Here is a 25,583-nt window from a genome sequence, read left to right on the forward strand (position 1 = left end):
ATCAACAAGCAATGTCATTGAAGAACGCAATAAGTAATTTTAACAAATCAAACTAGTAGATTTGTCAAGCTTATCAGTTATTTTCGTCTAGAAGACGCAATAACATAACACAATAACGTATTATAAACAAGAATCTTCGATGATGTTAAGTATCTACGTTAAATTAGGAAGATTATAAAACAAAGATAATATGAGCCTTGTTTATATTATATCTATATATATGTTATTGATATAAAAGGAAATATACATAAATATTAAGGTAATATATTAAAGATAATACACACAATACAAACAAAAGAAATATATTTTTACTACATATATTTATTTACTCTTTATTTCTCTCGTAATAATTTCTCTTTATTTTATACTTGCTTACACGGCGATTGAACTTTTTTAAGATTTAAAATATATCTAAATCCATTTTATTTATTATTATTTTATTTGTTCGTAAATTTATCTTTTAATTATTTATATTCGTACTGTAAAAAAAAATAAAGGAAGATTAGTTTTTTTTTATATCAGACTACGTGTGAAAATACAAAATTACTTATTTCTACGTATAGTACAGCGATGATGAAATATGATAAATCATCTTTCTCGAATAGTGTCTTTTATTTATGTTTGTCATCGTCACCAATGTTGGTGCAATAATTTACATAGTTCAACCATTGACGTTTATTTACCAAAAATGTAAATATTCATTTTATCGAAATTTATCCTACTGAATAAATTTTATGTGTTTCATGAAAAATATTTACAATGAATTTTAATTGGCAATATATCCGAATATGTATGTGTGCGTATGTATCTTCATCTACATATGTATATCATTATTTTCACAGCAGAGACTCAAGAAGGAAGCCGGCGTTTGGCGAGTTGCCAAAAACTTGATGAAAGATCACTGATGTTTGTTGATTCGCAGTTCCTATTTTTATAATAATTTTTTCATTTTATTCATGGTCGATTTAATGTATATAAATAACGTAAAGTGTTTTTTTTGATCGATTGTAATTTATTTATAAAAATTAAAACATTTAATCGTTTGATATCGTGCAACAATTGAGTATTATCGATACTTTTAATCCACAATGATGGATAAGTGATGCATTATCGCAAATTTTTTTCTCCTATCGTTCGTTTTTATTTTAAACATTTTATTTGAAATTGCTAATATATTAAAGTCTGTTGCACAAAATATTAAGTTTCAAAACATTATATTATATCGTTCGAATATGGGTAAATATTTTATTTTATTACATTCAATTTATAGTTAATTTTAATTATTTATAGTAAATATTAATTATTGAAGAATTACAATTGAACAAAAAGAAAAAAAAAAATATATATATATAAGTGACAAATATGAGACGAAAAATAATAAATTGTTTTGTAGTTGAAAATAAACGAATAAATATTATCTCAGAACAATTGCCGAGGAACTTTCCAAATTTCTAAACGTCCCTGTACGTCCCCGATACCTAAGATGTCTCTGAAATAGAAAGTAACAGTAAAATTTTAAGAATAGATCATAAAAGTACAGTTAAACTTCAGATTTAATTGTCTATCTATCTACTATCTGATTTAAGACACTCAATAGAATATACCTTTTAGAATTGAGAGATATATTACTGATACTCGCTTCGCTAATTACTTCAACTTTTATGTTTGTCACAGCTTTACCATTGGTTACATTATAAAATTTAATTGCATTGCCAGCACCAAACGTTGCAAATATATCCGGATTTCCTATTATCCACGTTAAACCTATAACGGTACTTTCCAACGAAATTGACTGTTGACTAACATTCTATGTAAAAGAGAAATCAACGAATACTTAAATCTACCTTTACAGTTGTTCTTGAAATTTTATCTGTTGAAAGTTTACCTGATCCAAATCGTATATACGAATGTCTTTATCCGTCCCACAAGTAACGAATAAATTACGATTTGGCGAACATTTAACACACGTTATACTTCCTTCATGTCTGTCATACTCATCTATTACTGGATCTGAAAGACTTTCGTCTCCTACAAATATTCATAATTTTAAATCATATCATTAAAAGATTTGATAATAATGTTATTCAAAAAATGTTAAAATATAAATATAAATTTATCATGCACCTTCAATAAAAGACATGCGATCGAGAGAACATTTATATATTCCACCACATAATGTTCCTACAATAAAAATATTAGGATCTTTCCATGAAAAATCAAAGCTGGTAATACATAATCCAGCTTCTACTGCACGTTCGCGTGTGCCACCTGCGCTTCGTGGTCGTGAATTCTCTATTGGATTATGCTCTTTTATTATTTTGAATCTAAAGGGAAAAAGAATTCTACAGGGAACAGAAACGGATGATAGGATAAAAAATGTTTGAAGAATTAATACCTTTTGTGTAAACGAGTCGTCGTAAAATTAGCCATTAATTTGTTAACTATGATATATCCATCTTTACTCGAGCTCACTAAAATAGATACATCATTTACTGTTCTTGGTTTCCAATATATTTGAGAGACAGTGTCACCATGAGAATAAACTTGTATTGGCGTGACTGAATCATCATTTCTAAGATTCCAAACTAATACATCTCCTACAATAATAAATAAAAATTGGAATGTTATGTTTAAAATAAATGGAATAAAATGTAATACATGAACTATTACCATTAAATAAGCCCGCTGCTAAAATTGAAGGTTCCACGGGATGATAAGACAATACTGTAACGCAAGAATTTACTTCCAAAGTTTTGTTAGAAATATCTGAAAGCTTGTCTTCTCTCGATAGACTGTACAATTGTATTTTTGAAAGATGATCGCACCAAGTTTCATGGTATACAACGCTATGAGATACAACTAATGTTCCACCTGCGATACTCCATGATAAATCACTTATTTTTGTCTGCAATGATATATAATAAAAAATATTTTACTATTTATTATTATAATAAAACTATGTTAATACCTGTTTATCTGATTCCTCTACAGTGTTTAATCTTTTTAACAGTTGCAAATTAACAGATGTATTCTTTGTTGTTTTAGTATCGTAATCTTCAAAAGCATTGGTATTGTGAATTTCATCCAAAGCTTCTAATACACTAGGTGTAACTCTTTTTAAAAAATTTGCTAATTTATTATAATCAATATTCGGCGTCTTTGTCTGTTCTTGTACAGTTTGAGTCTGTGAAATATATTTTATATGTAGAATTAAATTTTGATAGATACACAATGGAGATATTTACTTCTGCATTTTTTCTTTCCGTAGTTTGAACTTGATTTGAAGAATATACGATTTCTGTGGTCTGTACATTTTCAGATACCTCTGGTCTAAAAATAAATAAAGTTACCTTATTATGGATGGTAATTAAAATCTATCATTAAATTAATATTTAGGAACATTACGACTCACTTTGCAACTGATACTTGAGATTCAAAACCTACAGCGTCAAACGATTCATTTCTGAACATTATGCTGATGATCTAATTAAGAATTTTATTGCACAAGAAATCTTTAAAAGGAAAAAAATCAATAACTCTTATTATACACACAAAATATATAATAATCAGTTCAGTTAATTTTAATTGTTATTTTGACTACAATTTGTAATTTTACTGTATACTTTATTGACCAGTGGTATTGTGGGTTTATCGTTGACAACCCACTATGTAGAAAGAAACTATGTACATCAAGTAACAATTGTGATATGTTTATTTAGCTATGTTCGGTATACAGTAGCTACAATCAGACTATGACTTCCAGCATATGGCTATGGCCTCTAAATGGTCTCGAAGAAAGAATGTATGATTTTTTTTGTGTTCCTGCCGTCTTTTTCGTTTCCTTTGTTTTTTACTTTATTTGGTTGGTTTCCCGCGTGTGTGTTTGGTGGCACCGAGACATGTTAGTTATATGTCTTGCCGGAAGAGGCATAACAGTCGCGACGAAGTCGCCACAGCCATTTCTCCTCCCTGAATGAGTTTCTGCGGGAAATTTGAAATTAACTTTACGTGTGTAAGTTCGTTTAAGGTTTATCTGCAATGGAACCTCAGTGATGTGATTGGGTTTTGTTGATATGTTGAAGAATCTGGTTGATCATTGTCGGTCTTGCTGATGTATGCAGGCTTCAATCTGTCTATTGAAATGTTTTTCTCTTTTTCGTTGATGTTAATTTTAAATACCCGATCACTTATTCGGTCTATAACCTTATGTGGACCAATGTACGGTGCTTCTAATGGAGCTTTCACATGATCATAGCGCAGGAATATATAAAAACGGGTGTCAAGATCTTTTAGAATAAAAATTCTGGCTTTGTTGTATTGAGCAGTCAGTGCAGGTCTAAGTCTACGCATGAATTCTCTGTGTTTCTCCAAGAAGATATGTGGCTCAGATTGTTGTTCAGCAATGACGAAGAATTCGCCTGGTACACGTAAGCAAGTACCATATAGCATGTCAACTGGGGTGGCTTGGATGTTAGGTTTAAAGCTGGTTCTTAAACCTAATAATACTGTAAGTAAAATCTCCGTCCATGGTTTAGGGGAACACATCATCATGCTTTGAGAGTCTTGTGCATCCTCTCTACAATTCCATTGGATTGAGGATGGTAAGGATGTCGTCCGAATTTTTGTTGCTCCCACGAGTTGAGCGAGAGCTTAGAAAAGCGCTAACTCGAATTGAGTTTCTTGATTGGTTGTAATTTTTATTAGTGTACCATAATGACAGATCTAATGTTCGTATAGTACAGTAACAATGGTATCCGTTATAATGTCCTTCAGAGATTATAATAGCCCCTACGGACTATCTGGTGAAACGATCAATAAAGGTTAAACAGTTATTGGTAGTCTTTGACCTTCGGTAGAAAAATGATGTCCAAGTGAATATGATTGAAGCGGTTATCAGATACGCCTATGTGGTCTGGCTTGATCTTGTTGTGACGATGAATTTTTGCTCCTTGACAAGCAAGACATTTTCTAGACCATTTAAGTGCGTCCTTATGGATTTCAGGTCAAATGTATTTTTCGCGTAAATTTAGATGTAATTAAATATTATTTAATGTGGTCCTGCCGCTAGTATGTGAGAAATTGTGAATAACTTTGAAAGCTGTATTGCACTACCCCAACTGAAGAAAGCGACATTAGTTACCCTGATTTGTTGTTAGTTTGGTTGTTGAGACGAATTTACAAGGTAAGATACAGCGTTTTGCTTCGCTGCCAAACCTTTGGTGATAGTAGCAGATGTCATTGCATGTAGGTGTCAGTGATCTTGTTCTGCTGCGATTATGGTGCATCGGAAATTGTTGAGCCTGCAGTTGTTGGTTTTGTTGTTTCAGTAAAGTGAGTTGTTGTAATTGTTGTTGTGTGTTTTGTTGCTGTAATTTTAACTCATTGATTTCCATCATACACGTAATAAGAGATTTTTGAATTTCCATGAGCTTTGAGTCAATGTCCTGAAGAGTCGGTGATACAGGATAGCGTGCAGAAGTTGCCATGACCTGATTATTCTGTTGATCATAGGGCATCAGCTCATAAAAACGGTCCGCAAACTCGGCTATAGTATCAAGCGGAAATTGACTTGTGGTAATCAGATGCGGTTTGATATGTGCTGGTATTCGTTCAAGCCAAAGTTGATGCAATATAGTATCATCAGCGGAACCATCAGCTAATTCGCGCATTTGTCGCAATAGCTGAGAAGGTGTTTTATTTGCAAGCGTTGTCTCACATAAAAGTTTTTTTACTTGGTTTTGTCTATAATCAGAGAGTCGTGAGATTATCACGTTTTTGAGAGTTTTGTACTTATCTGTAGTTGGCTCCTGTCGTATTATGTCTGAAATCTGCTCGATCGTGTCGTGGTCAAGGGCCTTAAGGACCGTCAGGTATTTAACTTTATCATCGATGATTCCATGAATAGCGAATTTAGCTTCAGCCATAATGAACCAGAGATCCGGTCGAGTTTTGGTGAATGCCATCAATTTGGGTTGACTTATCGAGTGATAATTGTCACGCAGTATGTTATCGAGAACTAGTAGTTGATTATAAATGGGTAGGTTCTGCATACCAGAAATATTTTCTGCTGTTGTTCCTGTCATTGACGCTGTTGGGATAGGCGATATTGTCGAAGTGTTTAGTGGCGTTTCTTGTACGTTGTTGTTTTGATTCGTTTGTTCAGTATGTTCTCGTGTTTTATGATAACGCAGGATAGCTGACGCCGATATGTTTTTCTTTCAGTAGAAACTCTTGATGCACAAAAATCACGTCGGCGTCATCAATTGTGGATTTATCATTGACAACCCACTATGTAGAAAGAAACTTTGCACATCAAGTGACAATTGTGATATGTTTATTTAGCTATGTTCCGTATACAATACATACAATCAGATTATGGTTTCCAGCAGTTATGGCTGGAAAGAATGTATGATTTTCTTTGTGTTCTCAGCGTCTTTTCCGTCTCTTTTGTTTTCAGGGTCTTTGTTGTCTTTTACTTTGTTTGTAGTTGGTTTCCCGCGTGTGCGTTTGATGACTCCAAAGCGTGTTAGTTATGTGTCTTGCCGGAGGAGGCGTAACAGTCGCGACAAGGTCGTCATAGTATAAAGAATGTTAACGCCCTCTTTTATTCAATTATTATAGGAAAAAATTTACCGACCGATGATCAGGATGGCATTTTTAGAAATGTTTAAAACTTTTAATGTTTTTATAATGCTTGTATACTTTTTATTTAAACATATAATTAACGAATTATATATAATCAAAAATAAACTTTTAATATTATAGATTATATATGTATATTTATGTAAAATGGTCAATTTAAATCTTTATTTTTTTGAATAATAGATTTTCTTGTATTTTTTGAAATAGATATTCTTATAATTTTGTCAATACACATTTATTTTATATACATACATATCACAATTATAGGTAATCATAAATTTAAAATTATTTCAGGGCGTAATATAGAATGGACATAAGATTGTTTTAATTTTCGATTTTTACGTTATATATTTGGTCTTAATCCTAATGATTTCTTAAAATAAAACCTTTGGTCTGTATTACCATAACAAAATTCAGTTTCATCGCTATCTTATTCATTTCTTTTACCTTTCCAAGCATGCCAAAGAAAGAAAAGTCATATATATACAGAAAGAAAAAATAGACAAAAGAAAAAAATAATAGAAATAATTATGCTATCGATAAATCATAATGTTATATAAGATATTTTAAAGATTATTCGATTTAATTCGAGAGATTTACGTTTTTAATTGTTGCCTATGCAAACGCCTTCCTCGAGATTGCAGGTTAATCCTTCCTCACAAGGACATAATATATAATATACATCAGTTATCGATAACTTGCTGTTATTCGGATAATATAGGGTCGTGTTGAGCAGGTCATTGCCAGGTCGACAAATTTCAGCTTTCTTTCTCATAGGACTACATTGAGGTATGGTATATCTTCCTCCACCTATGAAATAAATATAAATTGTTAGAGTGATTAGAAAGTATGGAAAAATTACAAATTCAATTAAAATTAAATAGCAATAAACCTAAGACACAGCAATGATCATTAGGACATTCGTTATTATTGTGACATTGAACATTCGCTGGTTCCTTTTGTTTGATGCTTGCAGCAAAAAGAGATGAGACGAGTCCCAAGAGAAGAAGAAGAAAAAATCTCGTTGAAATAGTTGAAAGTGACATTATGCGATCGTCTTCTGTAAGAGAAAGAAAGAAGGAAAATAAAAAACTGAAAAAGAATTAATAATAACGAAAGAAAATTTCACTTTCAAACTCCCCCGTTTTAAAGCCCTGTTCGTTTATTATTAGAAAAATTTTTTGAAGAAATCTTCTAAACAGTTTGCTTTGAACGGTTAAATGAACTCTCAGATTTTTTTTCTATCCCACGTATTCGTTACGGAATAAAAAAGTTTCACAGTTACGGTTTCTTTTTAATCTCTAGATTTTGTGGAAAAAAGAAAGAGATTATAAAACGCATGGGACGATCTTACCAGTCTAACCAGATTAATAAGACGTTTGGTATCATCCTCGATACCATATTAAATCATTTGCATTAATACTTTTACCACATCCTCTTATTTGTTTTATTCGGTTTTTTTCTTTCTTTAAAACTATTTAATTATATTTACGATCTAGATTGGAAAAGAATTTTAGAGTCAATTTATCAACTATAAAATTTAAACGTTAAGAAGAGCTTGTTTGAAACAATAAACTATTGAATCGTTTATTAATCGGATTGTAATAATAACATAGAAGAAGAATAAGAAGACGATGAAAGACGATCGAATGAGAGTGGAAAATCCAACATCTTGAACGGGGACGTGCTTTTCTCAGAAGAGAGATATCCCATCGACAAAAATGCATAACTTTCAAATCTTACGCAACGCAAAGCCTACATCATTACTATCATGCACTTGACACAACCAAGAGGAAATATAGAATTTATCAATAATAAAATTTAAACAATTTAAAAATTAAAAAAAAAAAATGTACAATGATAACAAATTGCACTAAAGATGTTACGCAGTACGATTGTAAACGATCTGATGTGTTTGCGTAGGAAAATTATGCATCGGTTCGAAGAATTTTATAAACGTTGGCCAGGTGAGATTTCCATATTACGACCTTTACCTTGGCGCAACAAATGTACATTGTTAAATAGGAATGATATAATACATATACATATATGTCAATTCGTCAGCAATTTATGTTGCGACCGAATCGTTCGAATAACTTTTAAGGATATATTTATATATCGATAACGATAAAATTAGAAAAAGAAATGTATAATGATAACGAATTCCATGGAAGATATTACGCAGTACGATTGTAAACGATCTGATGTTCTTGCGTAGGAAAATTATCCATCGGTTCGAAATATTTTATAAACGTGAGACAAGTGAGATTTCCATATTATGATCTTTACTTTGGTGCAACAAATGTACATCGCTAAATAGGAATGACATAATATATGTACATATGGATTAATTCGTCAACAAATTATAATCAAATCGTTTGAATAAGCTTTTAGAATGTATTTACACGAAAAAAATGAATAACGAAAGAAAAAAAAGCAAACAAACAAAACGGAAATATACGATAATTAGAAATACTTAAATGCAACCTTAATTCTGTTAATTAAAAAATTGTTTAATTATGTTGATAATGTTTTGTAATGAGAAAAATAAAACTACTTTCTATTAATCAATACTACGATTAATCGTCGTAAATGTTCGAAGGATTCTCTTTCGAAGGGCACACAAACAATATAGTAGATCATTTCCGTAAGTATTACTCATTCTCGTCGATGATCTCGCGCGAGAAGAACGGAAACGGACCTTTACGAACCTGTTACACGTAGTCCAAGCTCGGCTGAACACTAGTCGACATGTGATCGAGCAAACTGATGAGAGCCTTGTTTTTATACTGGCTCTTCTTCTTCCTCCGCTTCCTTCCTTGGATAAACGTCGAATCCAGAGATTCTCTGATGTACGTCTACCCGCACATATAGATACACTAATACATAAGAGAATACATATATATATATAAATGTATCCAATGATTAATCGAAACACAATGCGTCACAGATTCCTTTTATTTCGTGCGTGGACCAATCGTCTTTTTCTTCTTATTTTTCCCTTAAAATTCCTTTATTTTTTCTCTGTTATATCTATTTGAAAAATTAAAAAGAAAAGAAAAAAACAATTGTCGATACCTTTGAGGAAATTTTCAAACTCAATGATAATTATCATCGATTATACATAAATCCTGTTGAAGAGAATCTGATAAACTTGATCAATGTTGCTATATCGAGTTATTTCACTTCCTTTATCATCGAGATACCATCCTAACGAAAAAAATAATATTTCTACATCAATTCCAAGATATTTCCGCGTATTATTCAGTTAAACCGGAATGATCGATTGATTGTTTTTAAATTTAAATAAAAATTTAAGTAAAATATTTTTCATTTCTCGAGAATTCAGCCTGAACCATTCAAGTGTAAATTTAATCATCCATGACAAAGCTATTAAGTGTTTCAACATCCCCGATTATTTCATTTCTAACGCTTACTTTATCTTCATACCACCATTGGTATGATTTATTACAAAGTTCTCATTTATTTGCCTGCGGGTATTACGCAAATGGTTTTAATAGATGTGTTGACAAATAATTGTATTACTATTAAAATTTGGAGAATTTTTAAGTATAAATTTGCTAAAAACAGTTACGATACGTTGCGTTTCTTTTTAAACGTATAATTTTGGAAATATCATTCTATTATATCTTTCTCGATAAAATACGTGATCGTAAATTCATTCCAAAAATAAATGTTATGTCTAAAAAAATAAGATCTAGGTGATCTATTTCAGTCTAGATCGAACATAAAATTCGTATTCAAATTGGATATCGATAGAGCATGATTTTTTTAATAGATGTTTTCTAAGATACTTAATAGAGGTCACTACTGCCGATACCGACATTTTAAAATGTTTTTCTTTCTCTCTCTTTTGCCTGTAGGTAGAATATAATTTGGAGTAACCTCGTATATGACATTCGAAGAACCCAATGCGTTTGGCATTATGTGTTCATCAGCTTATAACTATTTATAAAGTTAGCTGGTTGACTGTGCGTGCTATTTAAACTGGTGTAATATACTTTATCGGCTTTAAATTGAAAATAATTCAACATTGTTCTTTCAGGATTTACTTATTTCGTCGAATAAAAACATTACTCGAGCCACGAGACAATCATTCTTGTGAAATTTATGAATTAGTTATATTTAGGAATTATTACAATAAACATGGTAAATTTCATGCAACGATTACATATTCTTTTTTTTTTTTGCATTTGCTAGTCACTATTTTCTGATAAGAAAAACTACTATGTATCGCTGATTGTAAACAAATTCCTTTGCATTTATAAAAACGATGTATATGTAACTGAAAATATATTGTATGTTAATTTGTAGGCTCTGTTAGGTGCACAGCTCGCTATTACTATTATTATGGTCAGTGTCATTCAAAAATTAACTCCACATTTTTCATTAGCAAGATGGATGTTATGTTCCACCGGGTAAGCTCAAAAATAAACAAGAATTTTCTTGGAACATTGATATTTTTTTGCATTCGCAGATTGGTTCGATATTTACATCCAACGGACCAGCAACTTAGAATCCTTGCTGGTTTACCTAAAGACAAACATAAAAAGGGTAAAAATGTAGAAAATGGTAAGGTGAGAGATGTATTTCATGTCCCTAGAAATTTGGATCTTACATTGAAAAGTGCTAAGATTACGGTATTAGATGTAATACATTTAAAGTATTACATGGAATATCAATGGTTATTAGATTTTTCTATTTATGCTACAATCGTATATGCAATGACAGAGGTTAGTAATTATTTTTTTTTTTTTTTTTATTATATTAGATAAATAGATATGGCTCTGATTTCTTTCTTTATACTTGACAGGTATATAATTATTTCTATCCAATTAAAAATGAAATCAATTTAAGTATGCTTTGGTGCACGTTGGTATTGGGCTTTGCATTGTATCCTTTTTGTCTCTAAAATTGTTAAAAATCTTTAAAAATATTATGCGCTTACCTTTCTTAAATAAATCATAGTAAGGTATTACTTTCATTTTGGATACGATATTTCAAGGGAGAAGAAAGCGTTGGTGAAAGATCTACGTGCATTGTTTCTGGATTTACATATCTTCTAATAGCTATGATTGTGCTAATTATAGATGAAAAAACTCTTGAGATTGGACTGGAGAAAGCATATACGAGCTTTAACCACAGCGCCTCCTTGTTTTTAGACAATCAAGGCCTTTCTTCTACGTAAGCCAGTAGTATTTGGATGCCCAAGGAGACATACTGCTTTTGCATAGTACTATTAAACTTGAAACATTTTCTGAGTTGCATATAATCGTAATTTAAAATGCTTGCATTTTTTTTATTGATATGAATGATTTAATATTATCTTTATAAACATACCAAGAGGAATCTGCATATTTGATCTAATGAATTTATATTGTAGGGGTCCTGCATCAAAAATTGTTGTAAAGTTCTTCCTTGCTCTATGGTGTGGATTTATTGTATCTCTTTTCACTTTCCCAGGTTTAAGAGTATCAAAAATGCATTGGGATGCATTGAGGTATAACAAAATATTATTTTGATTTATCTACCATAGGTTAAAATATGTAATATAGAATAAAAATTTTTTTTTAGATATTACAAAGATAGAAAACTTTTGCTGCTAATAGCAAATATAAGTTTTGCTTCACCACTTCTGTTAATTTGTCTATGGGTTAAACCAATAAGCAGAGACTATCTTACTGTTCGAATTTTTACAGGAATGAATGGCCCACTGTATGTTGATCATAGAACAAATATTTATCATTAACATTTTATAATGATATTAATTGTGTTCTATTTTCAGAATGACTGCTGCAACTTTTGAAAGCATGAGATTAATAGTAATAATTCTTGTACTTTTATTAAAAATAATTTTAATGCCAATGTATTTGCAATCCTATTTAAATTTGGCTGTATCAAGGTTAGAGAGTCAGAAAAAAGAAGCAGGCAGAATAACCAATGTTGAATTGCAAAGAAAGGTAAATATAATGATAATTATTAGAGTAATAATATTCATCTATATATATACATATATACTTAGAAAGTAAACATCATATTTAATTTTCAGATTGCAGCTGTGTTTTATTACTTGTGCGTTGTAGCATTGCAATTCATTGTTCCAATTATTATGTGTTTATTTTTTACATTTATGTATAAGACACTTGGTAATATATTATTCAAATATAAATATTTCCTTGACTGAAATTGTTCCTTATTAATTTATATTATTTTTTATAGGTAATTATACATGGGAAGGTATTATTAAAGGTACGCTGGTTGAAGAATGTCCAGTTGATGAACCAACTAAATTTGTACAGAATATCAACATAGAAGCTAACAAAACGACTGTTGCACGAACTGCCAAAGAAATTCAGCGTACATTTGGTTCATTAAAACAGGTAAATATTTTTTTGAATGATATAAATTGATATGTAATAAATAAAAACATTGGTTTTCTTATATTTTCTCCAGATATTTACTATCGATGTATACAGAGGTTTGTTAGGATTAGCAACGTGGTGGACTTGCTTTGCGCTGTTTGCTACCACAGCTATGGGAATGTTTTATCAATCATACTTTATAACCATGTAAAATCCCTTAAAAAATTTAATGTTACAGCACACAAATTCGCATCGTTCCTCGCATCATACCTTCCATATTAATGCCATGAATACATTACATTGAAAATTATCCCATATCAATAAAAATACATGTTTTTAGAGAATACCTTTACTTAAAAGTGGATATATATATACATACATCTATAATATTGACCGTTTTTCGATCGATTGTAATGGGTATTGTCTATGTTAGAACGCTATTAGTGACAAGAACACGACTGTAATACGAAAATGTAGGAAATATGTATGCTTCTTTCAGAATATTTGCCAAAATAAATATACAAAGAATATATTCATCAAGATGAATTATCCTAAAACCTTCAAGAAAAACGGAGGAATAGAGAGGAATAGAGAGAAAGGAAAGGAGAGGGGGGAGAGAGAGAGAGAGAGAAAGAGAGAGAGAGAGAGAGAGAGAGAGAGAGAGAGAGAGAGAGAGAGAGAGAGAGAGATACTTGGTATGTAAATATGATGGCGATAGTTACCGTCAAAAGCAGACATATACAATATAATAATTACATGCAAAATGTCAGGGATACTAGACCGATCTTAATATTCAAGAAACGATAGACTATAATTAACAGTCCGACGAGGAGGTAGATTCTATATTAGGTAGACGGAAAGTAACTTTCTTTACCGATTCCAATTTTTATTATAGATGACTCAAATACGTATAAATGTATACACATATAAAAATACGTTAGATGATACACATATAAAACAAAAAAAATTAATATATTTGAATTCTTGATTCTTCTCGTTGTCGATTATTATTAATTATATAAAAATGAATGTAAAATGAAATAATGAATATTAATTTATGAAGTATCATGTATCGATCAATTACGATTCACAGATTGTTCGATATCGGTATCCAGGTGAAAGTGTCTTTGTATATTTGAAATTATATACTTTGAATACTACTCACGTTTTATTTCGACCGCTTCCGTGGTATATAACTCCCCACGATATAACTTTTCATTCAAATATTGTCTCGATTTTTGTTACTGTCAAGATCGGCGTCTTCTTCTTTAACTTTGATATCGCGATGTGGGTGAGTGAAATATCATCGATTTTATATCGTTCGAAAATTTACGTTAGGAAGAAACTTTTCTTCCTCTCTTTAAAAACGAAAGAATAATAAAAGAAAAGAAAGGGAAAAAAAAAGAAACAAACAAGAAAAAGAAAGAAAGGAAAAAACGCGGTCAAAGAGGTTCACCTTGGTGCGTGAAGAAAGGACTCGTTACGAAATATCCAACGATTCTTGAACGATGTAAAAGCAATTCATTGTTCAATCGAGTATACCCTATCGACAATAGAAATCACTATGATAATCGATGAACAATGAAAAAGAATAGAAACGTACATGCAGATGATTCATTGAATTACCTACGTAGAAAGAATAATTCAATAAAGAAATACGATTTCTTGCTCGGAAACTTCAGACTTTTTATGTTACATCTTTTTTTTTTTTACCTTAAATCTGTGTCATGGACGAAAGGTGGTTCATTCGAAGATTTTATATGGATTTTAGATTAGTGTTATATCATGCCCTTTTTTTATGTACAATATTATCGTCTTATATATACACATAGACGTATCTATTCGCTAAATATACATATATTCTAATGTAAGAGAAATCCAGAATGATGCAACATTTTAATTAAGATAAAATTTGTTTCTGTTTTTTTTCGAATCTTTTTCTGCTGTTAATTGATAAAAATAATTTTCTTTTTCTTACCTTTTGTTTGTTCTTTAGAAATATACAATAATCTGTAGCTTATTATGCAGCTTGGTAGCAATGGAAGCACCTGTGCAAGGTGGTATAAAGCCTACAAATGTTTTGGGTGGACCAGAACAACACGCATCTTTTAGTTTTGTCAGGCCAGGATTAACTCAAACATCATTTTCCTTCGGTGGTCCGAGCTCTTATCAATCCTTTAGTTCGAGTATTGGAAATCCTCAATTAGCTCAAAGAGTATTGCCGAGTCTGGCACAGGCTCTTGCTTACAAAAATCCTGGTTTGGGTTTGTATATGAAATCTTAAAATAGAAATTTGAAATCATGTTTATAATACATAGTTTATGTAATATATATATATATGTATACATGTGTGTAACAAAATGATAGACAAGTACTTATATCATTATTTATATATATAGAACGATATAAGTACTTGTCTATCATTTTGTTACACAAGAGATTTAACGACTCCGTCCCAAATACATACAAGAATATTTTCATACGCGCACATGTTAAGACTTTCTACGTTGCATTTCAGGCTTTTTTCCGTTTGGACCTGTCTCTCATGGTTATGCAACTGCATCAATAGCCCCAGGTCTTTCTGCCTCTGGTCCTGCACCTTTACCGTATCAAGCACAATTTGATCAGGGCGCTGCATTGGCGTATCTTCAACAATTGCAACAATTGCAACAATTACAACAAGCTCAAGTACAAAATTATCCGAATGTCGTTTATCAGGGACAATTGGGACAGCTTCTTGCTCTCAGGCAAGCTCAGGCGCAAGCGCAAACTCAAGCTCAAGCTCAAGCTCAAACTCAAGCGCAACAGGTCCAAACGCAACAGGTAATTCTTAGAAGAAATTCAAGAAATCGATGATGGTCATTTTTACCAATGATCTTCCGTAGCTCCCAGAGCAAATTCAACTTCAGCAAGAACATGTACAACAACAGCAACAACATCAATCGCAAAACTTATTGGGGGTTGCTTATTCGTCGGCACCTTCTGTAGCACACGTCAAGGTCAGCGGAAATGGATACAAATTCGATTTTTAAAAAACATGATTCGGCATCATCCTTTGTATATACTTAGTAAATCAGTGTTTGAAATGTCACATTTTATTTAATATTATGCATGTATTTATTTATGGATGTATATATAGTAATATTAGTAATTGATTCATACAAATTTTTTATTTATAAAAACTATATGTATGGACTTTATTTAGATAAATTAAATATTATAAAGTATCTAAAAGATCGTGCTTTCTTTTTCTTCTTGCAAATGCTTACTTTCACTTTGTAAAATAATTCTAAATGGCTGTCAAAATGTAAATCTACGAGTACAAGAACCCGTTCCAAGATGGATTTGAGATTATAATGTGGTTCACATGGAACAAGCTAGCAAGAATCTTAGCTAGAAATTAATTATGATTTTGGATTGCATAATATTAAATTTCCTACCATGTAGTCCAATCCAAACTTTCTATGTTTCATTTTGATTTCAATAGAGATTTTGATCCAACCTTCGTCTAATAGATCATGAAATTGGACGCAGGTGTGTGAACGTTACACATCTGCTCTATTACACATGTGACAAGGCTTATGTCAGTGCCAGAATTTGGAGAAAGTGTGTCCTTGACAAGTTCTACAATATCATATACGATTAAAATATATTACGTTACACAAAATGATATTTTTTTTTATGAGATGCGAAGTATCATTTTTAATAGCGATCAATTGGTATTAATGTACACGAATTAATACTTTTTGAAATAAATATTTCAGAATGTTTTTTTTTCAAATTAAAAATGATTTTTCACTACGATTTGTTTAATTTAAGAGAGGGATAGATAAATTATATGATTAAACTTAATCGTTTGATTTTGATTATTAATGAAAAACAAAAAAAAAAGAAAAGAATATGATCATAAAACGGGAAGAAGTAAAAAAAAAAAGTTCCTGCGAATACATTCGAGAGCAACTTCTCCGACCTGCCTTAATCGCCTCAACTGTACCAAATGTACCGATCTTAATTTCGGCAAGAGGACCACGCCCGGAATTTGTTTCTGTCCCCTCTCAATCGACTATCCTTCCTCTCCTTCGCACTTTCTATCTCCCTTTCTTAGTGATCTCTGACAAGGAAATCCGCGTGTATTTCCCTCTCCCTCAATCCTTCATGTCCAATCGTATCGAACAATGGGGTGTCCAAAATCCGATCGACTCCCTTACAATCTCGCAGACATATAAATACTGGGCCAGTCGTTTCGTTTCAGCATAACACAAGTAGCTCTCCTACTACAGTAAACCAAGAAAAATGGCATTCAAGGTGAGTATCCGTCAAAGGCTGTTAAATGGATTTATCACATTATATAGTGAGAAATTTTATATTTCCTACAAATCCAAGTATGGTTAAATATGGTAGGATTGATCCTTTAAAAACGATCTAGTATCTCATATTTGAGAGAACGATATTAACAAAAATAATGTTTTTCGCAGTTAATCGCTCTCTCAGCTCTCTTGGCGATAGCCCATGCTGGCGGACCAGCCGCATATGACATCGCCACGGCATCGGCCGATCTTAGTAGCATAGGCTACAGCCAGGAATCTACGCAGAAGGGCTATGCAGGACAGAATGTCGTGTCGAGTTACTCGAGGGCTGAAGACTCCGCACACTCTTCGGTACGCGTCAGTAACAGCCACGTTACCAACGATGCTTTGACTTACGCAGCAGCACCAGCAGCAGTGATCGCTAAGCCAGCTTATACCGCGGCTACTTATGCTGCTCCTGTAGTGACCAAAGCCGCACTTGCACCAGCGACTTATACGACTTATACCTCGCACGCTGCACCAGCGACTTACACGACTTATGCCGCACATGCTACTCCTGTATTGGCTAAGACAGCTTATGCTGCTGCTCCAGCTTATGGATATGCTGCCCATGCTGCCCCAGTATTGGCTTCGCAGCTCCATGCTACAGCTCCAATCTACAGTTACGCTGCTCATTCTGCTCCTGTCGTCACCAAAACTGCCTACGGCACCTCTGCCTACGGATATACCTCACCACTTGTAGCTAAGACTACCTATGCAGCTGCTCCTCTTGTAACAAAAGCAGCCGTAACTGCCCCAGCCGTAGTCGCTAAGGCTACTTATGCCGCACCAGCCTACGCAGCAACCACTTACGGATACGCCGCACACGCTACTCCAGTCCTTGCCAAGGCTACTTACGCTGCTCCTGTTGCTCACGTCGCCGCTACCCCTGTTCTCGCCAAAACTGCACCTGCCTACGGTTATGCTGCTGAATACGCCGCCCCCGTCGTACATGCCACCTTCACCGGATTAGGCACTAGCTATGCATGGTAAATCGTAATTAGCTCGACTTCTTCTGGCCTGGCTATTTCCCTTCTTATTCTTCTTACTTCTCGTATTTCATCTTTCTTTCACTATACATTACCGTGTAGACCTGAAAAATACTCCATTTTAGACCACTGTGTTATTCGGAATAAGGCTAATTGATAATGAGAGATAATATCGGTTTTAAATTTCTAACTGATATGTACATACGTTTTTATTATATCTCTCTCGTCCGTTCGTTTGATATTTTTCTTATTTTCCAATTTACCGCGTAATTGTAATCGACTTCAAGATATTACCATATCGTAATGTCGTCGTTGTTTAATGGACGCTTACCAAATCTGTAGTAGGAGTAGTGCATAAGTATTTATATTTATGTTACCCTGAATGCTATGACTTTTCCGTGTCTTCGCCATTCAATCCGATTCGACACGAATATTTACTTATTCGATAGTGAGTAAGAACAATTTTTTCGATATACTTATCTCCATAATGTGAGAAAATAAATTTTGCATCTGCGATAATAATATGTGAGTTTTATTTTTTCTGAATATTTCAATTCCTCGAAGAAAAAGATGAGAAAAGTTTGTTGATCGAAGTTATATAAATTTAAATATCACGCACAATGATAGGCAACACTCCATACTTTGTCGATAATCGCATTTGTGAGCGCCATCTATTACGAAGAAACTTTTTCAAACCCTTATGATAACGTAGTAACTCTTCGTTACCTACGTATACGCATAATGTGTTGACTATTACGCTCTAACGGTATAAAAAGTTCACACGCGGTTGTGTATTTCGTTGGATTATTTCATTGTGAAAAATATCAATTTCGTTATTAAAATATGACGAAAATTAAGAAAGTAAAGCGAAGAAAGAAGTATCGTGTGAATGTAAATCGAAAAAGACTACGAAATAAGTTACAAAAGTTACCCACGATAGAATGGTAAACATAACCTTTTTAGATTACTTATTATTTTCATGCATATTTTTAATTGTAAATTATTATATATAGTGATACAATAAAACAAGAATGGGAAATTTCTAAATCTACACGCACTAATCTCAATGAGATGGGTTTAGCATATGATCCAAATGAAGTATTGCCGATTCCTAATGTAAAACGGGATTTACTAGAAGAAGCTAAACAAAAATTTATGTTAAGTGATTTACAAAATGATAGTGAAGCCGATGACGTAGATACGGAAAACAAACCAGCTAAAATTCATGTAGCTCAAGCTTTAGAAATTGATGCTAAAACACCTAGGGAAAGAATGTTTCGATTACCTAATGGTCAAGTACATTTTATCACTTATTTATTAGACAAATATGGTGAAGATTATAAGGTATGTATTACATCATTGCAAATGTTTATAAGAATATGTCAAAAAATATAAAATGAAAATTGTTTATCTAGGCTATGGCACGCGATAAGAAGAATTATTATCAGTTAACTTGGAAACAAATTCGTGCTAAAATAAAAATTTTTAAAGGCATTCCAGAACAATATAACGAATATTTATCTAAGAAAAATGCAACATAATGTTTATTCTACCAAATGTAGAATTTCTGTATTTCTATAAAGTACGAGATTTTGTATAAAAATCTGTATATTTATTATACGCGACTAAGAATTAATTTTTATCACACATTTACATTTAAACATTTTACTTAATAAAGAATGAAAAAAGAAAGGAATGCAATAAATATTATACATGACTTATACAAACATGAATATATCCCATCAGAGCAATATGACAATACTGTATTGTTTTACTTTATATTTTAAAAACAAGATCTGTTTAATCATTGTTAAGCGTTTTGCAGCCTTTTTTTTTTTTTTATAAAAAAAGAGAGTATATTTTTTGTTTTCTCTAATATACTATTTGTTTTTGTTTATATAGATTAATTGTGCAAACTTTGGACAAATAAAATAAATAAATTTAAAAATATTAATTTTTTTTAAGAAGTAGCCATAGAAAATACTTTCTTTCTAATAGCATTTACAGACAAATGATACCAGGTATATTCTGTAGCTCCTGACTGTAAATCAGGTAAAGGCCTCGTTTGACACCCAATCACCTCTACTTTATGTTTGTGTGGAGAAATACTTTGTAAATCTAAAGCTTCTTTTACTTGATCAGGTCTTAGTGCATTAGAAGCATCCTGTAAATAATATATAACAAAATGTCTCTTATAACAAATATAATACATATTTTTAAAATTCATTAAAAAATTTTACACAATATTTACCTGTTTATTGGCAATAACTAATATTGGTACAGTATCCATCCGTGAATCTCCTAATAATTGCTTAAGCGTTGAAACAGCAAGAGATAATTTACTTGTATCAGATGCATCTACCATAAATATCAAGAGATCAGTGTCTTGTAAGAAGGTAGACCAATATTTTCTATCATTTTCAGCGCCTCCAACTGTAAATCATTATTTTTTATAATAAATTAAATACAACTTCAATTCTTTATGATTTTTTTTTTAATTTTAATAGAATATCAAGAGTTCTTACTTTCCCAAACATTATATGTATAATATCCACTTTCTAATCTATATACAGTAAAACCTTGAGTAGGTAGTGGAGGAGCTTTATAAGGTTCTGGTTGGCCATTGATGATACACATTTGATTCATCAAAGAGGTTTTACCTGCACCATCTAAACCAAGTAACAGTACCCTTCTTTCATAACTATCATCGATCTGTAATTAAAAGATTTTACTTAATGTTTTTTAATGTAACATTAACTCTTAGAACATTTATGTTGTATACAAAGTTAGAAAGCTATGGTGTGAAGGTTATCTTTTACAATAAGTATATTTTGTCTGTTGACTTTTAACCAATTACGGTCACATATTAATTTAAAAGAACTCCTGATGTCAAGTATCAAAGATAAAATTAAAATATTATAATAAATAGATTAATTGATGATATATATTAATTTTATCTATATAAGTTAGTATGATCATTCATGAGATGGATGAGATAACGTTAAACAGATCGAAAATTCATATAGGATAAAAATATTTCCAAAACAATCCAAATAGCAGAGACCTTAGTAACTTCATCGAAACCTTCGTCGATCGACTTCAGTTCTCTTTTTTTCCAATATCGGTAAGCAACATAAGCTCCGACACATGCACAACCAACCCAAAAAAACGTTCTACGTTCATTAGAAAACATATTATTTATCGGTTCTTTTTTCTTCCTAATATAAATACCAGACACGTTTTCCACTAATTCTCTATTATATTCGCGTGTCAACGCGCGCAAACTCTCTTTCGACCTTCGACATGTATTTCACGCGGTCTGTCATGCGGTGAACGACGTGCGCGCGCGAATCATCCTTGTGAAATGCGTTCGTAAAACTATACACCTTAGACCTTGTCTCACGATCTTCAACTTTTTTTTTTATTTCTACTGTCACGGTAGGTGGAAAAGATAATATGATATCAAAAAACCAATATAATTTAAATATCATTCTAATAATAAAATACGTATCAGACAATTATATTTTTGTATTTTTGAAAATTATTTTTATCGATTATTTTTATTGTTTCCTTCTAATTGTATACTTCGAATGACCTTGATTATAAACAAAAGAAAAATGTTCTTTTTTTTATGTCTAGTCTACGATTCTAATCTGTACTTTCGTGTACTCGTATTAAGTAAGAAAATTTTATGTCCTGGCGTCACGCACATATGAAGAAGTTTATTATTTTCTCTATGTTTATAGATCAAAATTTTACATTTTAATTTTTATAGGTGGAAATAATGGCGGGTTAAATTAACGAATCGCATTCAATCAATTGTAATTGTTATGTATGGTAGAAATATGTGAAGATAGCCATAGATGTCTCTGTGCTACGTTTTTTTGAATACTTATAACAATGTTATATGTATGTGGCCCTTTGTCTTCGGAATTTCGTTGATCGGTAAATCGATGGAGACATTCGAAATTTATTGAGTTAGGTGATCTTGCATCTGATGGAATGCAATCAAATGGAAATGATAAAAATGGAAAATATTTCGATGAATATGGACATATGACGACCGTAAAGAAGACAACGATCAAGGTCACCATTAAGCAATTAGTACAATTATATCTTGTTATCTCGCCATCTTAATACGTACGACAAAGAAGCTCGTTATTCTCGTAAGAACATTTTAATCATCTATTTTATATAAAGAACCATAACGCTTGATACAAGTAACTAAAAAAGGATTAAACGTATAAATCCGATTTTACGTGTAATCCTTTCGGCCAAAGGTTTTGATTCGAAGATGAAGGTATTAACGTTTACAAAGGGACTATTAATTGGTACGAATGCGCGATATAAACTAGTAGCTTTCGTTTCGCTTAGTCTTTGGAAATCGTATTGGGGTCAAGCGTTACCAAAGTTACCGTAGTATAAAGCAATTTAATTCAACCAAGATTTGTCATCATTTTCTAGTCGATAATACATTGGTCGGCCATTTTGATTTAACTTTATCGAGGTTAATAATTTCAAGAGGAGATCGTTCCATTGTATATTGTGTAACGTTATCGAGAACATTTTCAAATTCCGTTTCGTTGGGTGCATCCAATGGTCTCTAATCCGTCTAATCTGTCCCGAAATGAAATAGTTGCGATTCTTTCAACGGGCACCCTTCGCTCGGTTGCACACAGTGTCGCATTTAAGTGGGAGAAAACACTTGACCCAGGAGGGAGGAGGGAGAAGGGAGGATGGATTGAAGGGAGGAGAACGTGTAGATCGTCGAGTGGTTTACAAGAGGGGAAATGATATTTAGGGAGAAGATGACTATCAGAGACACGAGATCATCGTCCCTTTAACTAGCCACGTTGACATATTTCTCGTCCCTCTTTAGTTAGATCGGTATTATTCACATAAGCGTAGCAAATCTATACAAATAATTTTCATCGTTTTTATACGCAGAAGATTTATAAACGATTGTATACATTTTTCACGTTTTATCTAAACAATTCATTAAAAGGTAGATCGATCGAGAAATAAATTAAAAGGGACATTGAAGGCACACGTAGAATACTTTTCACGAGGATGTAAATATTTTATCTCGTACTTCACGAAGTTTTTTTCTACGATCTCCATAATTTTATTACGTCTATAACACACGGTGCACATATTTTTATAACGTTCACGATTAAAAAAAAAAAAAGAAAGAAAAAAAAAGAGAAAGAAAGAACTCCAAATAAGAAGAAAGTTTCAGCGGGTAATCGTAATATCCCTGTTGCGATCGTACGGGAAAGACAATATAAAGGGGCGAAATCTGACGTATCAGAACCGCGAGATTGAAATTCGACGTATGTCTTTTTATTTACGTACTCGAACGCGTTCGAATGCGAATTTCATAGGATCGAAGTTAGTAGTAGTAGTGATGGTGGTGGTGGTGGTGATAGTAGTAGTGGTAATAGTAGTAGTAGAGTAGTGGCAGCAACCTGCTACGCCGTTGCAAAGCGTGACGAATAAACGTTCTATCTCTTTCTTTCTTTTTCTTTTTGATTCACCTACGAGCCTCTACGAGAGCCCCCGATTCTACAGGGGTACCACCCCAGGATCAGGCTTGGGTGCCGCTGACGGAGGCAAGGGGTGGTGGTTGTGCTACTGCTGGGGATGGAAGTGGAGGAAGGGGTGCCTGACTTTTATTACCCCGTCTGATGTTATGAATGCGAGCCGAACGAAACAGCCCTGGGATGCAGCGACAGCCCCTTCTCTCTCTTTCTCTCTTTTACTCCCTCTCTCTCTCTCTCTCTCTCTCTCTCTCTCTTTCTCTTCGTAGCCACCCTCGAAGCGGTTATGCTTTTTATCGCGATGTATATCGTCGTCGCGATTAACGACGGTTATGAGCGTGCCGATGTAATCGAGATCACGCTCGATCATTCTTTTTTGACGTACCATGATTCCTTTTTTTGTCTTTTTGTTATGCTCTTCGCAGGATGCGCAGTGATGGGGGATAGTAACGATATTATTTGTGTCTTTTTTTAATTGTCGTCGTTGATATGTGTTAAGAAATGAAATATTTACATATATGTATCATAATGTTTGTTATTTATAGTATTTTTTGTTAATGAAAATGTTTCATCGATTGATTGATTTTGATTTTTTCGTAATAATAATAATAATTGTTCTTCTATCACTTGTCTCTTCGGATGAAAGATATCTCAAGATGACATCATTCCTTCAAAGTAATCCAATAAACGTTTGTTTATAGTTCTTTTTAATAATCGTTTAATGAAAGAGAAACGTTTGGCATACTCGTTTTCCTACCATTTATACGAAACGAATAATATCGTTGGAATTATATTACCTTGCCGAAGCGGACTCGACATCGACAATTTCACTCGTTATCTCTCTACTTTGAGAGAATAATAGCCTGGGAAACTGTGAGGTCAGAGCAGAGAGCATCGAGTATAACGAGAGATTATCCTTTTAAATTACGAAGAAAAGTGTTAGCGTTCTTTATACAAATATTATCATTTCTATCTACGATTCTTAAGATTATTTTTATCTTCCTAAGAGAAGGTTTATTGTTCTTTAATAAAAAGTACCTATTTAACTATATATATATATATATATATATATATATATATATATATATATGTAATGTAATTAAATTTAAAGAAAGACAGATGTAATCATAACAATAAAATAAAGATATGTGTTTGTGTGTGTATAACATATGTGTATATATGTATATATATATATATATATATATATATATATATATATTATATGTATATGTTTGAGAATGCATGTGTAATACGCATATACACAACAAACCACCATGCCTTTCCAAAGCGTCTCCGTTTCATATGGATCTAACGGAGCGATCGAGGGGAAGCTACTGGCATATTTCAAGCGAAGGAATGCTCTTTGATCATGCCCACAAAGTTACACCATGTATTATCGTTCTACGCACGTTATTTCGAACGTTTCCTCTCTTCTTTCATCCTACCCTTGATATTAATAATCCTTTGTGTTACGGCAAGTTATTTTATTGCGACTGGAATTCGCCGTCCTTCCTCTCGTCGTATGTATATATACGAGTATAATATATATATATATATATATATATATATATATATATATATATATATATATGTGCGTATATGTAGAAGAACGTAGATAGATCGAGAATGATTATTATTAGCTCGAACTGGTTTCTCATTCTTACTTTCAATTAATAAAACTAT

At 32.3% G+C, this 25,583-nt stretch overlaps 9 protein-coding genes and 1 long non-coding RNA gene across 12 annotated transcripts; 4 read left to right on the top strand and 6 right to left on the bottom strand.

Moving 5' to 3' along the window:
• Positions 1-1,117: 1,117 nt before the first annotated feature.
• On the bottom strand, positions 1,118-3,555 carry LOC118446826 (cytoplasmic dynein 2 intermediate chain 2). The gene is made up of 9 exons (XM_035877937.2): positions 3,413-3,555; positions 3,246-3,330; positions 2,969-3,184; positions 2,671-2,905; positions 2,396-2,597; positions 2,125-2,324; positions 1,886-2,028; positions 1,605-1,807; positions 1,118-1,489 (listed from the first exon to the last, which is right to left on the bottom strand). The coding sequence occupies exons 1-9, from the start codon at positions 3,469-3,471 to the stop codon at positions 1,420-1,422; spliced, it is 1,413 nt and encodes a 470-aa protein (XP_035733830.2). The 5' UTR covers positions 3,472-3,555; the 3' UTR covers positions 1,118-1,419.
• A 474-nt stretch (positions 3,556-4,029) lies between these two features.
• Positions 4,030-4,551, bottom strand: LOC146873115 (uncharacterized). The gene has a single exon (XM_085655659.1). It carries the CDS (start codon positions 4,549-4,551, stop codon positions 4,030-4,032), a length of 522 nt encoding a protein of 173 aa, XP_085511785.1.
• Positions 4,552-5,129: 578 nt separating this feature from the next.
• Positions 5,130-6,541, bottom strand: LOC118446832 (uncharacterized). Its single transcript, XM_085656160.1, has 2 exons — positions 6,367-6,541; positions 5,130-6,288 (listed from the first exon to the last, which is right to left on the bottom strand). Exon 2 carries the CDS (start codon positions 6,081-6,083, stop codon positions 5,133-5,135), a length of 951 nt encoding a protein of 316 aa, XP_085512286.1. The 5' UTR covers positions 6,084-6,288; positions 6,367-6,541; the 3' UTR covers positions 5,130-5,132.
• A 345-nt stretch (positions 6,542-6,886) lies between these two features.
• LOC146873116 (astakine) lies at positions 6,887-9,513 on the bottom strand. Of its 2 annotated transcripts, none has more exons than XM_085655858.1 (3): positions 9,344-9,499; positions 7,535-7,702; positions 6,887-7,452 (listed from the first exon to the last, which is right to left on the bottom strand). In XM_085655858.1, exons 2-3 carry the CDS (start codon positions 7,686-7,688, stop codon positions 7,247-7,249), a joined length of 360 nt encoding a protein of 119 aa, XP_085511984.1. In that variant the 5' UTR covers positions 7,689-7,702; positions 9,344-9,499; the 3' UTR covers positions 6,887-7,246. The 2 variants fall into 2 exon arrangements, with proteins under 2 accessions (XP_085511984.1, XP_085511983.1); XM_085655857.1 differs by having other exon boundaries at positions 6,890-7,452; positions 9,354-9,513.
• Positions 9,514-10,526: 1,013 nt separating this feature from the next.
• Positions 10,527-13,557, top strand: emei (transmembrane protein 161-like emei). The gene is made up of 12 exons (XM_035877936.2): positions 10,527-10,634; positions 10,709-10,812; positions 10,978-11,081; positions 11,141-11,396; positions 11,477-11,556; positions 11,632-11,847; positions 12,047-12,163; positions 12,238-12,378; positions 12,449-12,623; positions 12,713-12,809; positions 12,883-13,043; positions 13,117-13,557. Exons 2-12 carry the CDS (start codon positions 10,810-10,812, stop codon positions 13,234-13,236), a joined length of 1,470 nt encoding a protein of 489 aa, XP_035733829.2. The 5' UTR covers positions 10,527-10,634; positions 10,709-10,809; the 3' UTR covers positions 13,237-13,557.
• On the bottom strand, positions 11,768-15,630 carry LOC118446841 (uncharacterized). 2 transcript variants are annotated; one of them, XR_014981949.1, is made up of 4 exons: positions 15,493-15,630; positions 15,004-15,304; positions 12,004-12,190; positions 11,768-11,907 (listed from the first exon to the last, which is right to left on the bottom strand). It is a non-coding gene; the product is annotated as an uncharacterized LOC118446841 (long non-coding RNA). The 2 variants fall into 2 exon arrangements; XR_014981950.1 differs by lacking the exons at positions 15,004-15,304; positions 15,493-15,630 and adding an exon at positions 14,191-14,709.
• LOC118446831 (uncharacterized) lies at positions 14,079-16,181 on the top strand. The gene is made up of 4 exons (XM_035877943.2): positions 14,079-14,316; positions 15,022-15,289; positions 15,544-15,848; positions 15,911-16,181. Exons 1-4 carry the CDS (start codon positions 14,083-14,085, stop codon positions 16,055-16,057), a joined length of 954 nt encoding a protein of 317 aa, XP_035733836.2. The 5' UTR covers positions 14,079-14,082; the 3' UTR covers positions 16,058-16,181.
• Positions 16,182-17,249: 1,068 nt separating this feature from the next.
• Positions 17,250-18,372, top strand: LOC118446766 (uncharacterized). Its single transcript, XM_035877796.2, has 2 exons — positions 17,250-17,330; positions 17,501-18,372. Exons 1-2 carry the CDS (start codon positions 17,319-17,321, stop codon positions 18,362-18,364), a joined length of 876 nt encoding a protein of 291 aa, XP_035733689.2. The 5' UTR covers positions 17,250-17,318; the 3' UTR covers positions 18,365-18,372.
• A 790-nt stretch (positions 18,373-19,162) lies between these two features.
• LOC118446835 (nucleolar protein 16) lies at positions 19,163-20,098 on the top strand. The gene is made up of 3 exons (XM_035877947.2): positions 19,163-19,304; positions 19,374-19,704; positions 19,776-20,098. The coding sequence occupies exons 1-3, from the start codon at positions 19,204-19,206 to the stop codon at positions 19,899-19,901; spliced, it is 558 nt and encodes a 185-aa protein (XP_035733840.1). The 5' UTR covers positions 19,163-19,203; the 3' UTR covers positions 19,902-20,098.
• A 95-nt stretch (positions 20,099-20,193) lies between these two features.
• On the bottom strand, positions 20,194-21,933 carry LOC118446833 (uncharacterized). The gene is made up of 4 exons (XM_035877945.2): positions 21,425-21,933; positions 20,886-21,072; positions 20,612-20,793; positions 20,194-20,524 (listed from the first exon to the last, which is right to left on the bottom strand). Exons 1-4 carry the CDS (start codon positions 21,551-21,553, stop codon positions 20,321-20,323), a joined length of 702 nt encoding a protein of 233 aa, XP_035733838.1. The 5' UTR covers positions 21,554-21,933; the 3' UTR covers positions 20,194-20,320.
• Positions 21,934-25,583: the final 3,650 nt, after the last annotated feature.

Source organism: Vespa mandarinia, chromosome 3, assembly GCF_050613455.1.
Source record: "Vespa mandarinia isolate Hongniang chromosome 3, ASM5061345v1, whole genome shotgun sequence".
NCBI classification, from domain to species: Eukaryota; Metazoa; Arthropoda; class Insecta; order Hymenoptera; family Vespidae; genus Vespa; species Vespa mandarinia.

What these genes read in the sequence shown, in the direction of transcription:
- LOC118446826 (XM_035877937.2), bottom strand. Translation starts at nt 3,471, where the DNA reads ATGTTCAGAAATGAATCGTTTGACGCTGTAGGTTTTGAATCTCAAGTA. An exon ending in AGCAGCGGGCTTATTTAATG is followed by an intron (nt 2,598 to 2,670) that starts GTAATAGTTCAT and finishes TTATTATTGTAG; the next exon opens with GAGATGTATTAGTTTGGAAT. An exon ending in GTATATACGATTTGGATCAG is followed by an intron (nt 1,808 to 1,885) that starts GTAAACTTTCAA and finishes TCTTTTACATAG; the next exon opens with AATGTTAGTCAACAGTCAAT.
- LOC146873115 (XM_085655659.1), bottom strand. Translation starts at nt 4,551, where the DNA reads ATGATGATGTGTTCCCCTAAACCATGGACGGAGATTTTACTTACAGTA.
- LOC118446832 (XM_085656160.1), bottom strand. Translation starts at nt 6,083, where the DNA reads ATGACAGGAACAACAGCAGAAAATATTTCTGGTATGCAGAACCTACCC.
- LOC146873116 (XM_085655858.1), bottom strand. Translation starts at nt 7,688, where the DNA reads ATGTCACTTTCAACTATTTCAACGAGATTTTTTCTTCTTCTTCTCTTG. An exon ending in TGATCATTGCTGTGTCTTAG is followed by an intron (nt 7,453 to 7,534) that starts GTTTATTGCTAT and finishes TTTATTTCATAG; the next exon opens with GTGGAGGAAGATATACCATA.
- emei (XM_035877936.2), top strand. An exon ending in AATCAAGGCCTTTCTTCTAC is followed by an intron (nt 11,848 to 12,046) that starts GTAAGCCAGTAG and finishes TTTATATTGTAG; the next exon opens with GGGTCCTGCATCAAAAATTG. An exon ending in ATGTTGAATTGCAAAGAAAG is followed by an intron (nt 12,624 to 12,712) that starts GTAAATATAATG and finishes TTTAATTTTCAG; the next exon opens with ATTGCAGCTGTGTTTTATTA.
- LOC118446831 (XM_035877943.2), top strand. Translation starts at nt 14,083, where the DNA reads ATGAAGTATCATGTATCGATCAATTACGATTCACAGATTGTTCGATAT. An exon ending in ACTTTGATATCGCGATGTGG is followed by an intron (nt 14,317 to 15,021) that starts GTGAGTGAAATA and finishes TTTGTTCTTTAG; the next exon opens with AAATATACAATAATCTGTAG. An exon ending in AACAGGTCCAAACGCAACAG is followed by an intron (nt 15,849 to 15,910) that starts GTAATTCTTAGA and finishes GATCTTCCGTAG; the next exon opens with CTCCCAGAGCAAATTCAACT.
- LOC118446835 (XM_035877947.2), top strand. Translation starts at nt 19,204, where the DNA reads ATGACGAAAATTAAGAAAGTAAAGCGAAGAAAGAAGTATCGTGTGAAT. An exon ending in AAGTTACCCACGATAGAATG is followed by an intron (nt 19,305 to 19,373) that starts GTAAACATAACC and finishes TATTATATATAG; the next exon opens with TGATACAATAAAACAAGAAT. An exon ending in AATATGGTGAAGATTATAAG is followed by an intron (nt 19,705 to 19,775) that starts GTATGTATTACA and finishes TTGTTTATCTAG; the next exon opens with GCTATGGCACGCGATAAGAA.
- LOC118446833 (XM_035877945.2), bottom strand. Translation starts at nt 21,553, where the DNA reads ATGTTTTCTAATGAACGTAGAACGTTTTTTTGGGTTGGTTGTGCATGT. An exon ending in TACATATAATGTTTGGGAAA is followed by an intron (nt 20,794 to 20,885) that starts GTAAGAACTCTT and finishes AATGATTTACAG; the next exon opens with TTGGAGGCGCTGAAAATGAT. An exon ending in TAGTTATTGCCAATAAACAG is followed by an intron (nt 20,525 to 20,611) that starts GTAAATATTGTG and finishes TATTATTTACAG; the next exon opens with GATGCTTCTAATGCACTAAG.